Here is a 16,032-nt window from a genome sequence, read left to right as displayed (position 1 = left end):
CACGAACAGGTTTGCACTCATCCTCCATAAGTATCCGATGCATGCATGTTGAGGGTGAGATACCCTTTATGTCCTCTAAGGTCCACCCAATTGCTTTCTTGTGCTTCCTTAACACATCAAGGAGCTTTTCCTCTTCTTCTTCGCTGAGCTGGTTGGAAATGATTATTGGGAGTGTATTTCCAGCCCCCAAGTAGGCATATTTGAGGTGATCTGGTAGGGGCTTCAGCTCTGGTACAGTTGGCTGTCTGTGTCTCTGCCTGCTGTCTGCTGGTTGATTGGGTCAGATCTCCTGTTGATTTGGGCAGATCACTCGCAGAAACTGCCCAAATCACTGTCTGGTCTGTCTCTGTGCTGTTGCTGTCCACCTCTTCATATTTGCACAAATCAGCATTGAGTGAGTCTTCAAGATCAAAATCAAAGACTTCTTGGCTTAAGTCATCAATGATATCAAGGCCATAAACAGGAGAAACATCTTTAGGGAATTTCATGGCTTCATAAACATTGAATTTGATTATCTCCCCTTCAAACTCCATGGTTAATGTGCCATCATGCACATCAATTTTGGTTCTTGCTGTGCTCAAGAATGACCTTCCAAGTAGGATGTCAGAGGTGGTATTGCTCTTGTCTTCCTCCATGTCAATGACATAAAAATCAGCTGGGAAGACTAGTTGGTCCACTTGCACCAACACATCCTCTAACACTCCTTTGGGGTAGACAACAGACCTGTCAGCCAATTGGATCACAATGCTGGTGCCTTTGAGTGTACCTGCATTCAGTAAATTAAAAATGGAGAGGGGCATGACATTGATTGAAGCTCCAAGGTCACACATGGCTTTCTTTATCCCCACATTGCCTATCTTGCATGAAACAGCGAACATCCCTCTATCCTTGCATTTGACTGGAAGCTTTCTTTGAATGACCACTGAAACACACTCCCCCACACTTACTTTTTCATGCTCAGCAAGTTTCCTTCGGTTGGTGCATAGCTCTTTGAGAAACTTGGCATACCTTGGAATTTGCTTCACAGCATCAAGTAGGGGAATGTTGATTTCCACCTTGCGAAATGTCTCAAGTATTTCTTTCTCCTCTTTTTCTTTTTGGGACCTTGCAAATCTCTTTGGAAAGGGAGGAGGTACCTTGAATTTCTCCACAGGTTGTTGGTTCTGTTTTTGGCTTGACTCTGCTTGATCTGTTGATTTGAGCAGATCACTCTCTGCCTCCTCTGGTGCTTTGGGTAGATCAGTCTGTTTGGCGATTGGACCAGTGATCGGGGCAGATCGATCGCAGAAACTGCCCTTATCACTTTCTGGCAGACTTTCCTCCATGGCCTGTTTTTGCAATTTATCAGCCCTATTGTCTTGCAACTCCTTTCCACTCCTCAATGTGATGGCACTAGCATTTTGTCTTGGATTTATCTCAGTTTGGGAGGGTAGCTTCCTTTGAGACTCATATTTGCTCATTGAAGAGGCCATTTGACTTACTTGTTTCTCAAGACTTTGTACAGTATTTGCTAAATTCTGCACAATCTCTTCAAGAGGTGCTTTGGAGTTCTGAGGTGCAGCTTGAGCTTGATTCCTTTGCTGGTAGCTTGGATATTGATTTTCCCTTGCATAACTGAAATTTGGATGGTCCCTCCAACCTGGATTATAAGTATTTGCATAGGGATCATACCTTCTTTGCCCATTGAAACCTCCAACAACATTGACTTGCTGGTCCTCTTCTTGAAGGGAAGGACATAGATCAGTTGGGTGGTTGTTGGCACATATTCCACATGTCTTGGGCTGTTGAATTTGCTGAACTTATTGGGTTTGACCCACAACAAGGCTACGAACATCATTGGTGAGATCAGAAATTTGAGATGCCAATTCGGATGTACTCACCTCATTCACTCTTCTTGGTGGCTGCTCTTGGTCTCCAAATTGCTGAGAAGCTGCAGCCATGGTGGAAATTAATTCCCTCATCTCTCGAGGTGATTTTTTTTCAATTGATCCTCCACAAGCTGCATCAATAAATTTTCTCTCTGAGGGTAGCAGACCTCCATAAAAATACTCAATGAGAGATTGATCAGAAATATCATGCTGGGGGCAGCTTGTGCACAACTTTTTGAACCTCTCCCAGTACTCATACAAGCCTTCAGAGTGCTTTTGCCTTATGCCACTTATCTCTCGACGGATGCCTATAGCTTTTGAGGTAGGAAAGAATTTTCTCAAGAATGCTCTCACCATACCAGCCCATGATGTGATGGATCCGGGTGGTAAGTAGAATAGCCATTCCTTGGCATAGTCATCAAGGGAAAAAGGGAAGGCTCTAAGTTTGATATCATCTTCGGGAATACCTTGGGGTCTCATGGTTGAGCACACAACATGGAATGCCTTCAAATGCTTGTGAGGGTCTTCATTTTCTAGGCCTCTGAATTTGGGAAGGAGATGGATCAGACCTGTCTTAAGCTCAAAAGGTGCTGTTAATGGGGGGTAATCAATGCACAAGGGTGCTAGGTCTCCTGCTGGTTCAACTAGCTCTCCGAGAGTTCTTTCCCGTGGCTGTGGCTGTGGTGCGTGGACAGGGACAGGCAGGTTCCTAGCTTGAATTTCAGCTTCTTCACGGACAGCAGGTTGTTGTGCCATTGCTGGATTTTCTGCCATAGCCAGAAATTCAGTTTCTGGTGTAAATACAGCAGTAGCTGGTGCGGTGATGGAAGTTTCTGCTGGTGTAGAAATTTCTGCAGTAGGGGCAATAGGTGATCTGTGAGATGGCGTTGCTGATGAAGTTGCTTTTGAGGCTTGGTTCCTCAAGTTAGCTTGCTTCCTTAAGCTCTTGGCAGTTTTTTCAATTTCAGGGTTGTAAAGAAGAGTGTCTTTACGGCCAGACCTGGTCATAAAGGGAAAATACGTTAGTTTAAATCAATTTTCCGGCAACGGCGCCAATTTTTGATAAGCGGTTGTCGAAGCCGTCAAAAATAAACCTATTTAACAATCAACAATTAACTTGCAGATAGTGGCAATAGGGTCGAACCACAGGGAATTGATACCAAAGATTTTCCTAATTATGACTAAGGCAAATAAATGACAAATAAATAAAAGAGGGGGTTTTGTTTTGATGAATTAAATCTAGAAAGTAAAAGAAAGCAATAATTTAAAGAGATGAGAATTTCAATGGGAAAAGGATTCTAGTTGAAGTATGAGTCTATTCAGTTTGTTCAGAATTGATCATTGATTGTTCAGGACTCCTATTTTATTTCAATAAATTGGTTTTGGTTATGGAAGACGCTTCTCACAACCAAATTCCTCTTTAGTTCTAGTTTGATTAGGAAACGTTCGCTAATCAAACACTAATCAACAAGTTGCCAAGGAATGTCCTTGGGGCATTGTAGCATCGAACAACTGTTGACTGCATTAAGACTTAGAGAAACCCAATTCTATCCTTGCCAACCGCGTGGTAAAGTTTAGATTATGCAATTTAATTAAATGTGTATTTGAACAACCTAAACAATTACGGACCTAAATCATTCAAACAATATTACTTAAGCAATTTAAAAGCAATGGGCCCTTATTGATTCTAAAAGCAAAGTAATAATTATGGAAAGCTCAAATTGCATAAATATTGAAAGTAAATAAGAGTTTAACAATGGAGTTTTAAATCTCCCAATTCATCACAAAACTGAATTTCCTCAAGTTCAACTAGAAAAGAAAGGAAATTAGCCACTCATGGTGGACTAAATGAACAAAAGATGAAAAGAAAGGAAAAAGAAAGAAGCTGCAGGGTTTCAGGCGAGGGGAGAAGATGCTGAGTAGCTGATCAGAAGATGCCCCTTGCTGGTTTGGAGGCTGCCCTTTTATAGCTGAAGAATTCCATCTTCCTAGGGTTTTGAAATCCCAAGTTGATTTGGTCTTCTTTGTAGTCTTTGATTCCTCCTTGGATTTTGTGTTTGATTGAGAATGGAACTCTCTAAGTGAAGGGCGTGGCTCTTGGGACTGATCTGGTGGTGTTTGAGATGGATTTGGACTTCTCCAAATTAAAATCTGACTTTCTGCACTTTTCCCGCTTCTGCTGTATTTTCTGCTGTCAAAGTGATAGGGGCAGTGATTTGGGCAGATCGCTTGGCCTATCTGCCCCGATCGCTTTCTGTGAGTCTGTCCAGTTTGTCTCTGCGAGTGATTTGGCCAGTTTCTGCGAGTGATATGGGCAAGTTACTGGCCCAATCACTTCTCTGCGTGTTTGGCTCCAGGCTTCTGTTTCTGCGAGTGATCTGGCCAAGTCATTGACCCAATCAGTCTCCTGTGAGGTAGTTCAGGTTTCTGCTCAAGCTTGATCAGGGCAGTGATTTGGGCAAGTCACTGACCCAATCACTTTTTCTGTCATTTTCTGCACTTTTTCTCCATTTTTTCAATTTCTTTCTTTTCTGTAAAAACAAGGTAAAAGCCATAAGTTAAGCTAAAAAATGTGTAAATAAACAATAATAAAGATATAAAAAATGTGGCTAAATTATGCTTGATCAGGCATGTCAATGCTAGAGGATGGTGTTGCCGGAATGTTAACCGGAAAACCATTATTAGTCACCATTATGGATAATTAGGAAGCATTTGCGGGTTGTGAAATGAAGACGTCCCAATGAGCACTTGAGGTTGTGGATAATTAGTTGGGATTGTCCATTGCGGATTTGCAGCATTTGGAATTATAGCAGAGTTCGACATCGTAGGCAGGTTACATGTCATTGATTCTGTATCATGAAAGACAAGGGTAATTAAATCACCGATAAGTTTATCAAAAAAAAAAAAAAATTAAAGTGGAGAATGTTGGCAAAAATCATCCATTGAACCACATCCCAAATTGATTAATTAAGTATTAAAAACATAGATTTAATAATAAAATAATGGTGCAGCATTTTCAAAATATAAAAATTCGTCAAGTATGTTTATTTTGAAAAATTTAATAAACGTATATATATAATAACATAATTATTTTTATTATATAGTATTTTAGCTAAGTTTATCCACATGCTAAGTTCTTATAAAATATACATATATATGTATATATATGTATATATATGTATATATATATATATATATTATGCGTATCTTTTTGCACTGACCTAAAATCCCGTGCCCACCAGCATGCCTTGCAATGGTAAAGATCAGTTGCTCTACATTGCACCAACAACCTTGTCGAGTAATACTCCTCGTTTCAAGAACAAAAAGGTTGGCATTGCCTCAACTGCACAATCCATAGCAACAGAACGCAATTCATCAACAACCACCATCAAGAATGTGACATATGGCATCTCCTTCACCAACGCTGCCAGAATTGGACTCATGGAACGAGAAGGTAGGCACCAGGAAGCACTCAAATCCACCACAATCAGTTGCTTTCCCCTCTTTGCCTTCTCGAACTGCTCCGTCAAGCCTCCACTGTGTGGGCTTGTGAAGAAAGAGTTATACATAAAATCAAGTGAAGTTGTCTGAGATACTAGTTAATTACAATATTTAAAAATTTAATTTTATTTTAATAATTATATCCGATTTAGCACAATTGCAACGAGAATGTGACAAAATTGAGCAGAGAGAGTAAAACACCCATTGAGGATGAAAAGTGAAAAGGATTTACAATAACTAACACAAAATTCTAAATAAATTGATTTTCCACTATGCTAATATTTTTTAAGTGATTATTTGAAAGAGCGCTTTTACATCGCTTAGAGACGCTTTTACATCGTCTAAATAGGCAAGTGGTTGTCTGAAAATGCATTTTTATATTGCCTGAAAAGGTATTCTTACATCGCCTAAGTAAGCAATTGGTTGCCTAAAAGGACACTCTTACGACCTACCCACTTAGGCGACGTAAGAGCTCTCTTTCAAGCAACCACCTGCCCACTTAGGCGACGTAAGAACGCTCTTTCAAGCAGCCACTTGCCCACTTAGGCAGCGTAAGAGTACCCTTTCAAGCAATTATTTATCCACTTAGGCGACGTAAGAGCACCCTTTCAGGCAACCAATTGCCCTCTTAGATGATGTAAGAGTGCCTTCATTAGTAACTGATACCATGACAGTATGATACCAGATCTTATCAATATCAAACGGTCAATATGGTTGATAAATATAATCCAAACTTCATGTAGTAAGAATGAAAAAAAAAATGCAGATATAATTAAACCATTATATAATGGTTCATAGGATTTATAACCAGAAAATTAATATTTGTATTTTTTATTTTTTAATTTTAAAAATATTTTCTAATAAATAATAAAAATAAAAACAAAAACGAAACACTAACAACTGAATAAATCCTCTCTCTTTTATTCAGTCTTAGAGAAGTCAATTCTTTTTTCGATTGCATAGCCAAGGCTGGTTGCCTCTATTTAGAAGATTTTGTGTTTTCTTTTTACCTTGCTGAGCATGTCAGTACAAAAATAAGGTGAAATAATGATAGATTTTAATAACGGATTAGTAAATTTGTTACAATTGATAATGGATTACTAAATTTGTTATTAACTTGATTATTAAATTATAAAAAATAAAATTATTTTAAAGTAATAATTTTTAAAATTTATTAATAATAATAAATTGATTTAATAACGGATTAGTCATAAATATGTTTTTTTTTGTTAAATTCAGTTAAATCTGCTATTAAATTACTAAATTAGTAAATTAATAAATTAGTTATAAATTTTTTAGTTATTAAATTAATAACGAATTAAATTTTAAATAATAATTTCTTTTTAACGTTCGCGTTTCCTTTTTAATTTAATTAGTAACATTATTTTTATTTTTAAAATTTCATATTTTTTCTTTTTAATTTAATAATAAATCTAATCCATTACTAATTTACATATTTATATATGCACACGCCTTACATCCTTTTATTATTTCATTCATTTAATTTTTTTTCTCGTCCTCATTCCTATTTTCTCTTCTATTTTTTTTCATTATCCTTCTTTTTCTCTCATTTCTTTTACTTTTTTTCTCATATCTACTTTTCTTTTTCTTTTTCCTCTATTTTCTTTTATTTTATCTTGCATTTTCTATTATTTTCCTTTCCTTTTTTTCTCATTTTTTCTTTTAACTATTCTCTCATATCCTCACTTTTTCTTTCATATTCTTCTATTTTCTCTCTTTTCTATTCTCTTTTTCTTCAATTTTTTTCTTCATCTTTCTCTCATTTTCTTTCTTTTTTACTCTTCTTCCTTCTCTTTATTTTTCTTATTAGCTTTGATTTTTCCTTTTTCCTCATTTTCACTACATTTTTCCATCATAATTTTCTTCCGTTTTCTTTTTCCCTTAATTTCTCTTCTTTTTCTCTTTTTTTTTCATTCCCTTCCATTTTTTTCTCTTTTTTTTTATTTCCTCATTTAATTTTATTATAATTTTTTTCATAAAATTAATATAATTTAAAATACTAAAATTAATATTAAATATAAAATACAATAACAAAATCAATAATATATATATATATATATATATATATATTAACTAGTAACAAATTTATCAACAGATTATATTTTTACTAATTTTTTATTTTTTATTTTATCAAATTAATAACAAATTACAATTCATAACAAAGTATTTTATATAAATCTTTTTTTCATTAGAAAGGCATTATATATACGAAGGGAAGAGGTGGTCTGGCACTCTAAAATCAAGTTTTATGCCATTAACCAACTAAATTAGATAACAAGATTTTGATGGTTAATAGGTAGGCATCGGCGGCTCAGGATATCCTCCCTACTGGCTCCTTTTCTAATTAGCTAGAATAAGAAATGAATTTATCTCCCTAAACATATGGCGAAAGGTGACATCTTTTTCTTTTCTTTTTTTTTTTTTTTTATAAGCAAAAAATTTATTACTGAAAAGGGAAAGAGGGAAGGAGAGGGGCTCAGAACTAACCCATGCCAAATTAAAGGCAAACCCAGTACACCCAAAACCAAGGAGCCACGAAACCGTCCTTACAAAGCAAGAAAAAAAAAAGAAGAGAACATAATAAAAGAAAATCTACAAAATCACCATCGCGAGAAACACCTTGCTTAGCTAAGGAATCAGCAGTTGAATTAGCTTCGCGAAGGGCATATATGAATTCCGTATGAGGCAGACTACCCAAACAATTTGGGGCGAAAGGTGACATCTTCTATCATTTTCTTTTTTTTTTTTTTCTTTTTTTTTTTTTTTTTTTTTTTTTTTTTTTCAACAAGCAATAAAGTATCCAAATTAAGCAAGACATACACCAAACTGCTGATGAAAACACCCTTCTAAATACAAGGGAAAGCACAAAACAATCAAAATAACGCTTAAATCACAATACTGTAATTTCATGTTGAAATCTCCGAGGGAAAATTAATCATTTCCTGTAGTTCATCAACTTATTAATATACTTAAATAATATTACTTATAAGTATAATAGTACCGATAAGTAAAAGTGGTGGTGGGCATGCCATTGCTAGTGGATGGATTTGCCGGAATGTTAACCGGAAAACCATTATTGGTTACCATCATGGGATAATTAGGAAGCATTTGCGGGTTCTGAACTGTAGACTTCCAGGTGAGTACTTGAGGATAGGGCATAATCACATTTGCAGGATTTGGAATTATAGCAGAGTTCGACATTGTAGGCAGGTGATTGTATGTCATAAATTCTGTATCATGAAAGAAAAGCGCAAATCACCAATAAGTTCATCGTAAGAAATTAAAGTGGAGAACATGAGCAAATATCATACGTACGTCCATGGAATCACATCCCAAATTATATATTAAAAACATATATTTCATAATAAAAATTATAAAACAATTAATGGTGCAACATTTCAAAATATAAAAATTCGTGAAGTATGTTTATTTTGAAAATTTTGAGGAAAGTTATAAAAAATCATAATAATAAAGTTTTTTTTATAATTCACGTAATTGCATTACATAAAATTGAAAAAAAAAATATTTTTTTTATTTCATCGCATTTTTTAAATATATAAATTCGATAAAGGATTTTAGACACCCACCTTCCTTAAATTAATTTTTTTGGTGTAAATTAAATCTATCCAAATTTAATAAATTTGCTTATTCTTAATAAAAATACTATATATATACTATTGAAATAAATGGTATTTGATTAAAATTCAGGAATCATTCTTTTTTTACATAAATAAAATGAATTTAGTATCAATAAGAAATGTACCGGATAAGAATTTACCGTCATTCACATTCCATATATCTTTTAAAGGAATACTTCCTTCAAGAACTCCAACTATCTATAACATAGCAAAGGAATAAAAAGGTTAGACGTCAATGATATAAGCTCTCATTCTTTGAATGCTTTCACATAATTTAATAGCAAATAGAGTTTAGGATGTGAAAATTTTATTATATAATATAACAGTTAGATGTTAACAGATGGACTATAATAAATCTATTTAAAAATCACTATAATCAATGGTTATAATAAAATTATTGTATATACAATACTAGTACCTAATAACTTTTCTTAAAATGCGTTAATAAATTAAAAACATAATGCTAGAATTGAATTGGTACCTTTTTCATTTTTGGGCAAGACTTTAGAGATTTATATAAACAAGCTGCAGCACAATGAATCATCTGTTGTACTTCTTTTTTATTATAATCACCTTGCAATTTAGAATCAACAAGAACGGTATATTCTCCATATAAAGCTGGTTTCATTAGAGTGTTTGCCTGAATATTTATAAAAAAAAAATTGTATCAGTTATTCTTTTAAATAAATTCATACATTTCACATAAAAAAAATTATTGCCTTTATCCTCTATTAACTATTATATATCACTTAATTAATGATAACTGCATACCCAATCAACAATATCTTTAGTATTTTTGCCGGTAATCAGTTCCAAAAGTACAACACCAAAAGCATAAACATCTGATTCTTCAAAGCTACATTTTCTATCATCAGGATCTGCATACCTATAATATAGAATTGAAATAAGAAATTAGAAAATAAAAATTTTCAATAGAGAAGCCTCATAAACAACGTTTAGATTCTGCTTTTAGTTTATTTTTAACTAATTCAAAAATATACCATGGTTGCATTGTAAATATTAGGAAGAAAAGGGGAAAAAAGAATTTTCTTACACATCAGTTCTCTCAGATCTATAATGCTTGATAAGTCCAAAATTTGCAACCTGAAACCAAAATTAGTAGATTAATTGTTGTACCTAATAAATTTTGACATTTAGCTTTAGTATAAACAAAACTATTTTACCTTTGACTGGAAATTCTTATCAACAAGAATATTATTTGTCATGATATTTCCATGTATAATATCACCTGTATATATAAAAAATGAAAAACTTTATTTGAAAATAAATTAATAGCATAAAATCTAAAGAAAATAAAAACTTTATACTATTATTTGAAATGGCTAATTTTAAAAAAATTTAAAAGATATAATTTTTTTTTCTAAATTTTTGTGTTTAGTAAAACTAATAATATAGAAATTCAATTCTTTAAATTTTTGTGAGAATTGAATTTTTGTGAGAATTAATTTCTAATTAAAAATAAATATTAAAAAAATATTGTTAAAATTTTATAAGAAATGATTTCACTTAAGGCTATTTATATTGAAATTACTTAGTTAACCATTAAGATTTTTTTTTCTTTTTTTTATTTTTTGTTTTTTAATTAATAATTATTTTTTAAAAAATTAATGTAATTTAATATTGACTATTAATATTCGATGCATTTATAATTAACATTAATAAATTTATTATATTATTTTATTTATTAAAAAATATTAATTTATAATTTTTAATGCTAAAAAAATATGTAAAATTCAAATTTTAAATATGATAAAAATGATTGTTATTTTATTTTTTATTTTTTAATTTATTTTTATTTTTAATTTACTTTTTAAAAATTAATTTAATTTAATGTTGACTTTGATGCTTTTATAATTAACATTAAGAAATTTATTATATTATTTTATTAATTAAAAAATCTTAATTTATAATTTTAATGCTAAAAAATATGTAAAAATTCAAATTTTAAATATGATAAAAATGATTGTTATTTTATTTTTTATTTTCTAATTTATTTTTAATTTTTAATTAATAATTACTTTTTAAAAAATTAATTTAATTTAATGTTGACTATTAATATTTGATGCATTTATAATTAACATTAAGAAATTTATTATATTATTTTATTAATTAAAAATCTTAATTTGTAATTTTTAATGGTAAAAAATATGTAAAACTCAAATTTTAAATATTATAAAAATATTAATAATGATTTTCAATCAATATAATAAAAATATTATTATTTATAAGAATAAACATTTATATTTTTAAAAATATTAAAAATGATAAATAAATAAAACTAATTTATTATTTATTTCTTTACTATATATAAAAGAATTCAATTGAATTTTATTATATTTAAATTGATTCTAAATAAATAATTTTTTTATCTTTTTAATATGCATTTTTCTAATAAAAGAATTGAATTTTATTAATAGAACTCAATTCATTTATATTCCAAAAAAAATTCATTTATTTAGAATCAATTAAATATAACAAAATTTAATTCAAGTCTTTTATATTAGATAAATTAATAATAAATTTAAATTGATTTAATTTTTATCATTCTTATTATTTTTAAACTAAATATAAATATTTATTTTTATAAATAACTATCATTTTTAACGATCATTTTTATCGCATGTGATTATTAATATTTTTATAACATTTAAAATCTGAATTTTACATAATTTTTACCATTAAAAATAATGAGATTTTTAAATTAATAAAATAATATAATAAATTTCTTAATATTAATTATAAATATATTAAATATTAATAGTCAATATTAAATTAAAATAATTTTTTAAAAGAGTAGTTATTAATTAAAAAATAAGAAATAAATTTAAAATTCAAACAAACAAATAAAAGATAAAAAAAAATTTAAAGAGCTAATTAAGTAATTTTGATGTAAATAACTTTACATGAAATCATTTCTTGTAAAATTTTAACAATGTTAGCAACATTTTACTTTTAGTTCAAAATAATTTTTTTTACATTATTGATTTTTCTAAATATAAAAATTTAAACAAAAAAAATTATTTTTTTATATTTTTTTCAAATTAATGATTCCAAACAAGGATTTTATGGATAAAAATGAATCCATTTCTATTAAAAGAATTCAATACTTTTCAAAACATATAAATAAGACCTATATAAAACCAAGATATAAATGAATATCATAGACATTATATACACTCACAATTATCATGGAGATATTCCAATGCTTTTGCAGAATCTATTGCGATTTTCATTCTTTTTGACCATTCCAGTGTTGTTTTTCCTGTAATAAAATTTCTTAATCACAAGACCTTAACATCACGTTGGGCATTAATTTATGCATAAATAAAGAAAAATGACTCACCATGTAAAAGGGATTTCAAGGAGTTGCTGGGAAAAAACTCTAGAACAAGATATATATTGGATCCTTGAATGCAGTGCCCAAACTGCTGAACAAGATTTGGGTGACTCACACTGCCAATGGTCTTAATACTCTGCTCAAGTTTTTCTTGCTCCTCTTCATCTGAAAGATCTTCAAGTTTCCTCACTGCAAAGTCTTTGCCATCCAGGAATCCCTTAAAAACTGAACCCAGATTACCCTCACCGAGAAATTTGGAGAAACCTCGAGTTGCCCATTCAATTTGTTGATAAGTAAATATCGTTGGAGTGTCGTCGACAGCATGCTTTGCAATGGTCGACTGCAGCTCCTCTGTATTGGCACCCACAATCTTGTCAACTACTTTTCCTTGTTTGAAGAACAAAAAAGTTGGCATTGCCTCAATTTTCCATTCCTCAGAAACAGAAGTCAATTCATCAACATCCACCACCAAGAATGTGACATTGGGCATCTTCTTGGCCATCTCTGCCAGAACTGAACTCATGTAACGAGAAGGCGGGCACCAGGCAGCACTGAAATCCACCACAGTCAGTTGTTTTCCCTTCTGTGCCTTTTCCATCTGCTCGGTCCATGCCCGAACGGTGTGGCAGGCAATCACCTCTCCTCCATCAGCCATTTTTGACTTATGACTAAGGTCCTACAAAAATTTTTAAAGTAATGTTTAGAATATAGTCAAAACACTATATGTAGATTTACAAGAATATAAAAGTTACTGAGCTATTTCCCTTAATTAATTTCCACTACCAGATATTTAAAAACACAAAAGTTACTAAATTGACCATGCCCTAATAGCAAATAGAGTCTAAGATGTGCTTATTAATAAAATAATTGATACATTTAGTTTTCCAATGCAATATCCAACTGAATTAACAAGAATTGAGTGACTTACATTGTCATTAACGTCCTCATTCTCTTCAAGTTCTTCTTCCTCCTCTTCATCTGAAACCTCTTCTTCATCATCTTCTTCTTCATCATCATTAGAAAGATCAAGACGTTTAACACCTTCAGCTAAACGATTAATTGCTTCAGTAGATCTCCTCATTAAAGCTTCATCAGCAGATCTCCTCATTAAAGCTTCATCAGCAGATCTCCTCATTAAAGCTTCATCAGCAGATCTCCACATTTTATTAGATGTACTCCGATTTCGAACTTGAAATCTCTCGCTAGATGAAGCTTCATCGGTAGATCTCCACATTTTAGTACTATTATTGGCTTTCATAGGAGATGGATCTTTATATAAAGTAGGGTACCGTGGCAATTTGTTATCACCCTTCTCCTTGCATAATTCGTCTAAAGGCAAAATTCCTTCAAGAGCTAGAAGTATCTATATGGCATAGCAAGAATGAAATTATTGAATATATTATCAATTATTAACATAATATATGAACAATTTTTTTTTTTACCTTCTTCATTGATGGACGAAACTTTGGACGGTTATTTATACAAACATCAATGCAGAACAATATTCGATACATTTCTCCATGGTCAAACATTTGCAATGTAGAATCTACAAATTCTTCAAATTCTTCATCCCGCAGAGCACTTTTAATTTCAAATTTTGCCTATCAATAAAAATATAATTATGTCTATTTATTAAGTCGGACTTACATCAATTGGGAATTTCAAATGCATGTGAATGGTGAGTTTTGGATCTTAAATAGCTTTTACTATATTTTAGTTATACAATTACATATCATAAATTTTTAAAGTACACTATTTGCATACGCTTACCCATTCAACAACATCAAAGCCGTCTTCTTCTATGGGTCTTCTTCCGGTAATTAATTCCAGAAGCATAACGCCAAATGAGTAAATATCTGATTTTACAGAGTACTGTCCAGTTTTTATTGCATATGGATCTATATAGCTGCAATTTAGTAAGCTCAATCAAAATTCATGTCATGATTCAAGAAATTAAAATCTAAAGAAGCACTAGTTTCCTTCTGTTTTCATATGTATTTTATTTTATTTTAATTATTTTAGAAGTAGAATATAATAATGACATTAAAAAACTCAGACATGTATAAATTATCTTACGCTTTAGTTCCCATAATTGCTGATTCGGATATGTGAGTAGCAGCCTCCGAAAAAATGCGTGCAAGTCCAAAGTCAGCCACCTAGTTAACGAAATGTTTTAAGTAGATTAATTAATTTATTATGCTATATGTATATAAAAAAAATAAAGTTAGAAGAAATAAAAATGGATGGTGTTTTGCTAATATGTGAAGTTTATTGAATCATAAGAACTAATTAACCTATTAAGGTTCAATTATTATTTAAATACAATAGCAAAATTATTGGAGTTTCACATAATATTTCAATATTTTTTAAAAATAAAACTTTCACATCCAACAATATTTTTTGAGGTTATGATGGCTTCAATATAAAAAATTATTATCAAAATATCTTACCTTTGGTTTAAAATCATGGTCAAGAAGGATATTATCTGATTTAATATCCAAATGTATAATAGGAGGATCACCTAATATAAAAAAATAAAAAAATTTAAGACAAAATAAATTATTAACCGAACAAAGAACAATAGATAGAACCTCAAGAGCTAAAGAGGTTGGCAATTATTAGCTATGAATATAGTTAATTATATACTCACAATGTTCATGCAAATATTCCAGTCCTCTTGCAGAGCCTTTAGCGATATCCATCCTCGTCTCCCAGTCTAAATTCTCTTCGCTTTCTACAAAAAACCAATTTTTATTTATATTAATATTCATAATAGTTATGAAAATTCAAAGAGGAAGAAGGAGACTCACCATGTAATTGAGAACCCAAAGACTTATTAGGAAAATACTTTAAAACAAGCAATTTATCGGCCCCTTCAACGCAGTAACCAACCAGTTCAACAAGATTTTTGTGACGGACGGTGCTAACAAGTATAATCTCATCCTGCAGTTTTCCTTGAGACTGTAGATCTCGATGATTTTTGAGTTTTTTAATAGCAAGGGATTGACCACCTACTGATCCCATGTAAACTTGTCCAAAGCCACCCTCGCCAAGAAGATTGTTACTGGAGAAATGATTGGTGGCCTTTGCTAGTTGTTGATATGAATATTGTCTCGGCCCAATACTTGTACTTCTATTCAACTCGGGCGACGACCTAGATCCCCTCAGATCTGTAAAACTATTAGTACCTCTACTTTCATTCCTTTTCCTTTCCCGGCGAGAAGCCATCAGAAGTTGCACAGTCGCTGAGACTTATGGAGTTGAAGATATCTTGGACAGAGGTTTCCTTCAAGATATAATATATAGAGAGAGAGAGTCAATTACATGTGTGAAAGACATTGGAGTGTTGAAATCATTGCCCTTTTTATGGAGTTGGAATCGTTAGGTGACGATCATCCCATCAAATAAAAAAAAAAAATATTGAATTAACAATTTATAATATATAGACCAATAAAATAAAGGAACATAAAAAAAGACCTAGATCCCAATAATTTTATATATAAATAAGACGAAGACTTTCAACAATTGACCAAGGTCAAATTATCTTTCTTTTATAAAAAAAGTGCAACTTGCATTAATCTAAAATTAATGTCAGAAATCAAGAGTAATTAATATATATTATATGGAAAAGTAAGTTTCACACAAA

The 16,032-nt window shown here is 31.1% G+C and overlaps 2 protein-coding genes across 3 annotated transcripts; both read right to left on the bottom strand.

Moving 5' to 3' along the window:
• Positions 1–5,140: 5,140 nt before the first annotated feature.
• LOC122725134 (thioredoxin H-type-like) lies at positions 5,141–6,038 on the bottom strand. Its single transcript, XM_043961894.1, has 2 exons — positions 5,974–6,038; positions 5,141–5,405 (listed from the first exon to the last, which is right to left on the bottom strand). Exons 1-2 carry the CDS (start codon positions 6,036–6,038, stop codon positions 5,141–5,143), a joined length of 330 nt encoding a protein of 109 aa, XP_043817829.1.
• A 1,907-nt stretch (positions 6,039–7,945) lies between these two features.
• LOC110626038 lies at positions 7,946–15,735 on the bottom strand. 2 transcript variants are annotated; one of them, XM_021771769.2, is made up of 15 exons: positions 15,197–15,735; positions 15,037–15,120; positions 14,837–14,907; positions 14,463–14,542; positions 14,157–14,292; positions 13,829–13,987; positions 13,315–13,749; positions 12,393–13,062; positions 12,231–12,311; positions 10,213–10,277; positions 10,083–10,132; positions 9,800–9,914; positions 9,510–9,668; positions 9,154–9,226; positions 7,946–8,620 (listed from the first exon to the last, which is right to left on the bottom strand). In XM_021771769.2, exons 1-15 carry the CDS (start codon positions 15,612–15,614, stop codon positions 8,370–8,372), a joined length of 2,847 nt encoding a protein of 948 aa, XP_021627461.1. In that variant the 5' UTR covers positions 15,615–15,735; the 3' UTR covers positions 7,946–8,369. The 2 variants fall into 2 exon arrangements, with proteins under 2 accessions (XP_021627461.1, XP_021627463.1); XM_021771771.2 differs by having other exon boundaries at positions 9,169–9,226; positions 15,197–15,734.
• Between the last annotated feature and the right edge of the window lie 297 nt (positions 15,736–16,032).

The sequence above is a fragment of the Manihot esculenta genome, chromosome 11 (assembly GCF_001659605.2).
Source record: "Manihot esculenta cultivar AM560-2 chromosome 11, M.esculenta_v8, whole genome shotgun sequence".
Taxonomy (NCBI): Eukaryota; Viridiplantae; Streptophyta; class Magnoliopsida; order Malpighiales; family Euphorbiaceae; genus Manihot; species Manihot esculenta.
This window is presented reverse-complemented; position numbering and strand designations above follow the sequence as displayed.